At 55.3% G+C, this 6,000-nt stretch overlaps 1 protein-coding gene across 3 annotated transcripts in view; it reads left to right on the forward strand.

Moving 5' to 3' along the window:
- Window positions 1–5,542, forward strand: part of KCNQ4 (potassium voltage-gated channel subfamily Q member 4) — a 58,094-nt gene extending 52,552 nt beyond the window's left edge. For 2 of the 3 annotated variants that reach the window (XM_032247125.1, XM_032247127.1), the window contains exons 12-14: window positions 68–199; window positions 2,719–2,848; window positions 3,358–5,542. In XM_032247125.1, coding sequence (XP_032103016.1) covers window positions 68–199; window positions 2,719–2,848; window positions 3,358–3,606 — 511 coding nt within the window. In that variant the 3' untranslated portion in view covers window positions 3,607–5,542. The remainder of the gene's footprint in view (window positions 1–67; window positions 200–2,718; window positions 2,849–3,357) is intronic. The other variant, XM_032247126.1, reaches the window with a different exon arrangement.
- The last annotated feature ends 458 nt before the right edge of the window (window positions 5,543–6,000 follow it).

The raw sequence follows: 6,000 nt of genomic DNA on the forward strand, positions 1-6,000 counted from the left end.
GGAGGGGGACCTGGGAAAGAGCTCCTGCTCCAACAGGACAGTCCCTCTGAGCCCCCTCCCCCAACAGGATTCTGAAGTTCCTGGTGGCCAAAAGGAAATTCAAGGAGACACTGCGACCGTACGACGTGAAGGACGTCATTGAGCAGTACTCAGCAGGCCACCTGGACATGCTGGGCCGAATCAAGAGCCTGCAAACTCGGTGGGTGCACTGGGCCCGACAGGAGGCAGGGGCAGGGAGGCAGCGACCCCAGCCCCGTATGAGGTCTGAGGGCCAACCCCTGAGCAACCCCCAATGGCTCACTGATGCAGCTGAGTTTCTAGCCTGAGGAGGTCCCTGGCTTGCAGCGCAGGCCTGAGGCCGCACCCAGCACCCATCTCAAGGCTGAAAAACAACCCAACCATAGTTTCTCTGTGAGGTGGGTCCTCTGTTCAAGCCCTATTGACTGGTATGCCTTGGGGGCTGTGTTTAGAATGACTGTTTCCTTTTCCTAAAATAATCAGCCTAAAATAATTACTGACCTCCCAACTCCCAAAAGAATAAGCAAATTGTCCTCACTGCCCATCTCTTGCCTCTGGAATCCTCCCACATCCCTCCTCTAGACCCAGCATTAGGAAGACCCCTCACCCCAAGACGCACATCACCTATACCTTGCCCTTCTCCTCTTCTGGCCTGCATTTTCACTGCCCACTCATTCATGTATTCACTGGAGAAATAGCCTGTGGGCATTTACCACTTGCCAGCCTGTGGGGATATGGCGGAAAGCCCAGCAGAGTTCCCACCCTCATGGAGCGTTCATTCTAGTGAAAGGAGAACAAATGATAAATAAGTAAGACTAGAATATGTCAGATGGCGATAGATACTAAGGAGGAAAATAAGGGTTAGGCTGTTACAGTTTGCAATTTTAAATAGGTGAGAAGGTTCTAGAGGGAACAGCAAGTGCAAAGGACTTGAGAGGGGCAAGTGGCTGGAGTGTTGGCTTCAGCACAGCAGGGAGCCTGGTGTGGCTTCACTGGCGTGAGAGGCAGCAGGTGAGGTCAGAGGGCTGACAGCCCTCAGAGTATAAAGCCCTTTAGGCCGCTGCAAAGATGTTGGTGTTCATCCAGGATGAGCTGCAGGCATTGGACGGTTTTGTGCAAAGAACTGATTAATATCTGAATTGTCTTTTAAAAGGATCACCCTGGGTGCTGTGTTGAGGATGGGCTTAGGGGAGTGAGGGTAGACACAGGTAAACCGATGAGGAACCTGCTTCAGACTTCCACACATGAGACAGTGGGGACTTAGAACAGAGTGGCAGCAGCATAGGTGGGACAGGTGGTCAGATTCTAGATATATTTTTGTAGGCGACGTTGACAGGTTTTCTGATGGAGTATTAGGACAAAGAAGAGAGTCAAGGATGAAGCTAAGCTTTTTGGCTTGAGCAAGAGAAAAAATCAAGTTGCCATTTATTGACATGGAGAAGGCAATTAACGGAGCAAGTTTGGGTCAGGAGATTTGGGAGGTGCCGGGTTTGTGATGCCTTATCAGACATTCAAGTGGAATGTTGATCTGGCAGTTGGGTAGAGAAATGTGGAGTGCAGAGGAGAGGTACAGCATGGGGATGAAGATTTGGTGTCAAAAGTGTAGAGGAATTGAAAATTATGGATCTGAAGACATCACATAGTGAGTGGAGAATAGAGGTCCCAGGAATGAGCCTTGGATCCTGCAGTGTTTCCAGGTTGCAGAGACAGAGGAGGAAGTAGCAAAGGGGACCGTGAAGGAGAGGTCCGGGAGGTAGGAAAAGAACTGGGAGAGGGCAGTGTTTCAAGTGGAAGAAGGGGTGATCAGATATGTTGAGTGCTGCTAGTGAGTCAAGTGAAATGAGGACGGGAGTTGGTCAGTGGATTTAGCAACATGGCGTCATTTGGGAGCTTGACAATAGTAGTTTTGGTGAAATGGTAGGGGCAAAAGCCTGATTGGAATAGGTTGAAGCGAGACAGGGAGGAGAGGAATTGGAGGTAGAGGACAGAGATAATGCTTTCAAGAATTTTGCTGCAATGGAGAGCCGAAAAATAAGGTGAGATCAGTTTTAGCTTGTCCACCCACCTTAAAAGTCACATTCCCACGTGTCTCCACTCCTACCATCCTCTTTTCCCTTTCCCTCAATCCATTTTTTTTTTTTTTTAATTGAGACAGTGTCTGGCTCTGTCGCCCAGGCTGGAGTGCAGTGGCGCAATCACAGAGCACTGCAGCCTCGCTCTCCCCAGCCCAAGTGATCTTCCGGCCTCAGCCTCCTGACCACAAGCGTGAACGACCATGTCCAGCTAACTTAAAAATATATATATTTTTTTAGAAAAGAGGGCTTGCTATGTTGCCAAATCTGTCTCGAATTCCTGGGCTCAAGTGATACCTCCCTCCCTAGCCTCCCCAAATGCTGGGATTACAGGCACACGCCCCTGCGCTGAGCCTCCCAGTCCGCCATTTCCATGCCTCCTCCACCAGGTGGTGGTTTTACTTGTCAGGTTTGTGTATGGTGCCTTTGCTTGGCCAGTAGAGAACCCCCAGAGCACTGGCCAGTCCCTTCACCGCCAGCTCGGCCTCCATTTGGCAGGGCAATGGCCCCCTCCCTCAGATTGCCTGCCCCCTCCCCCAACATGCCTTCTTCATCAGGCAACCTAGAATTCTTGAAGAAGGCGGGGGCGGCATGTGTCCGGGCCCTCTGATGGTTGTCTTACCCATAGGGTGGACCAAATTGTGGGTCGGGGGCCTGGAGACCGGAAGGCCAGGGAGAAGGGCGACAAAGGGCCCTCCGACGCGGAGGCGGTGGATGAAATCAGCATGATGGGACGCGTGGTCAAGGTGGAGAAGCAGGTGAGTGTAGGATGGGGTGGCGGAGCTGGGGGCCTCTGTGACTCAATTGTCTGCAGCCTTGACCCTGCGGGTAGGGTGCGTTTCCCACAGCCGCAGCCCAAGCGTTCCGGGGAAGGCCTGAGAGCCCCCTGCCCTGCCCCAGCCCTGGCACCCTCCACCAGACAATCCCGTAAACGCGCCCTCTCCTGCTAAACCCCGCCCCCAGGCTGCATAAGCCCGCCCATAAGCCCTCCCATAAGCCCGCCCATAAGCCTCAGATAAGCCTACCCCTCTTCCCCCTACTCCATTTGACCCCACCTCTCAGTTGTCGGAGTAGCTTGTGGACTGTCCCCACCGATCACAACTAACCATCCCCCGGGTTATGCACCCTTGCCCAGCTTCGGCCCTCCCTCCAGCCAAGCTCCACCTTTCCAAGCGTGATTAGAGCTTCCCAGATAAGCCCCGCCCACTCCAGCTAGGCTCCGCCCCGAGACCCAAGCCCCGCCCCGGACACGCTCCCTCCCGCCCAGGCCACGCTTCCAGGTCCAGCCTTGCCTCGCCCCCAGGTGCAGTCCATCGAGCACAAGCTGGACCTGCTGTTGGGCTTCTATTCGCGCTGCCTGCGCTCTGGCACCTCGGCCAGTCTGGGCACCGTGCAAATGCCGCTATTCGACCCCGACATCACCTCCGACTACCACAGCCCTGTGGACCACGAGGACATCTCCGTCTCCGCACAAACGCTCAGCATCTCCCGCTCGGTCAGCACCAACATGGACTGAGGGACTTCTCAGGGGCAGGGCAGCACACGGCCAGCCCCGCGGCTCGGCGCTCCGACCGCCCTCTGAGGCCTCCGGACTCCTCTCTTACTTGAACTCACTCCTCGCGGGGAGAGAGGCCACACGCAGTATTGAGCTGCCTGGGTGGGCGTGGTACCTGCTGTGGGTGCCAGCGCCCCTTCCCCACCTCAGGAGCATGAGATGCCAGGCCGCACAGAGGACAGCAGCAGCGGCTGTCCCGCGGCCTCTGGGCCCCCCAGTGCCCTGCCCACTCCACCGACGCCTGATGTAGCCCACCTGGCAGGGGCACAGCCCTGGGAGTGGGAGCGGGCGCTGGGGCCCTGGGCCCTGACCCAGCTTCCAGCTATGCAAGGTGAGGTCTTTGGCCCACCCTTCGGACACAGCAGGGAAGCCCTCCCGCCAAGTCCCCGCCCCACTTGGGGGTGGGCCACGGTGCCCCCACAGGTACCCACAAAGCACAGGACCCTGCCAGAAGGCAGGTGGGCACCATATATGCAAACCATGTTAAATATGCAACGTTGGGAACCCCCATGGGGTCTCTCTGCCCCTCCCTCGTTGGGAGCTGGGCCCCCAGCAGTAGCTGGTCTCAGGCTGCTTGGCCACTACCCTGTCCCCATTCTTTGGCTTCTGACTCTTTCCTCTCTCAGCATGGGGCCTGTTTCTCCCCTGCCCTCTCCTAAGGGCAGTGCCTGGGCCTGTCTTCCGATTTGCAAGTGTCAGCTCCCAGGGGCTCCCTCTTCCTGCTGGATGGCCACTCCCCCGCTTGGCCCTCCAGACACCTCTCATAGTCAGCACAAGTTTCTGTATCCTCCCCAAAACTCCCAGACAGTGCTTCACGGATGATCGCGCAAACATGGCCTTTTAGTTTCTCCAGACAGGAAAAAAGCCTCTCACACTCACATACGCAATAATATGACACACTTAGAGATGTAAGGCAGAGCCACCCAGCTGCTCCTGGGCCTCTATAGCAGATGCCAGTGAACTGGCTTTGCAGGGTGATGTCTACTAAGAGGAAGCCCCCAACTCCATCTGGGCAGGAGAGGGAGCTTTGAGGTAACCCCAGAACTCTCCAGGCCTCACCTAGACCTTTATCTACTCCCCTCCTTCAAGAAGATCTCATCCTTTCTGTTCCAGGAGCCCTAACCCACTGCCTCTGCCAGTCCCTGAGGGCCCTCCTCCATGTCTACACAGCACAACTCAAGCCCAGGCCTGACACCTCTGGAGAGACCCCAGGCCCACTTCTGGCCAGGCCTGTGCCTTCCTAGTCACTCTAACTCCCAGAGAGAATAAGAATGCATCTAACAGCTATACCAACCATGCGTCCAGCTTTCACATGCACTGTCCCCCTTCCCTCCCTACCCTACTTCTCCACTTCAGTTGGCAGCCCCACATCCGAGCATAAGCCCCCATCCACTCTAGGACCACTTTCGTATCCCCACCCCTTTGCTCCTCTTCTGCAAAGCCAATGCAGGTGGCAGGAAGGTGAGGAGTAGTGGATCAATGGCAACCCTCTGTGGGGTGCTGGGGAGCAAGGGGCCAAGGCCACGCTGCCTGCCTCTCGTGCTGGGGACCTGCATGTGCCAGCACCAGGGCTTGTGCTGGATCTTGCTCAGTCTGTGGTGCCCAGCCTCTGCCCCAACCTGCCCTCTGCATGTGACCATCATGCCCTGGATGGAGCCTCTCCTGGCTCACCTCACCTGCACTGCACTGTCCCCAGAGAGCCACCCCTCCACCCACTCAGAGAAAGCTGTGGAGAGGGCCAGGAGAATGGGATTACCCTGTGACCAAAGGAGACATGGGAAGAAGCCCTCCCTCCTTCCACGATCGAGGTTACCCCATCAGCCTGGTTCTTGGATATGCAAGTACCTCACTTTGTTAACTTATTAACTTATTGGTTTCATTAAAGTTTTCAATAGGAGGTGATTGTTCTTGGTTTTGTTCAGTGGCTGTGAGGTGAGGCTCCAGGTTTAGGGGTGGGGACAAGGAGATTTGGATTAGTCAGGACTCTGTTGCATACAACAAAAACCCAACTCTGTATGGCTTAAACAAACAAAAGGCCGAGTGTGGTGGCTCATTCATGTAATTCCAGCACTTTGGGAGGCTGAGGTGAGTGGATCACGAGGTTAGGAGCTCAAGACCAGCCTGGCCAAGATGGTGAAATCTTGTCTCTACTAAAAATACAAAAAAAATTAGCCGGGCGTGGTGGCTCACGCCTATAATCCCAGCTACTTGGGAGGCGGAGGTGGAGAATTGCTTAAACCGGGGAGGCAGAGGTTGCACTGAGCTGAGGTCGCACCACTGCACTCCAGCCTGGGCGACAGAGTGAGACTCCATCTCAAACAAACAAACAAAAAACAAAAAGAAACTTATTGGCCC

The sequence above is a fragment of the Sapajus apella genome, unplaced genomic scaffold (assembly GCF_009761245.1).
Source record: "Sapajus apella isolate SASKATOON/1434 unplaced genomic scaffold, GSC_monkey_1.0 scaffold62, whole genome shotgun sequence".
Lineage (NCBI taxonomy): Eukaryota > Metazoa > Chordata > Mammalia > Primates > Cebidae > Sapajus > Sapajus apella.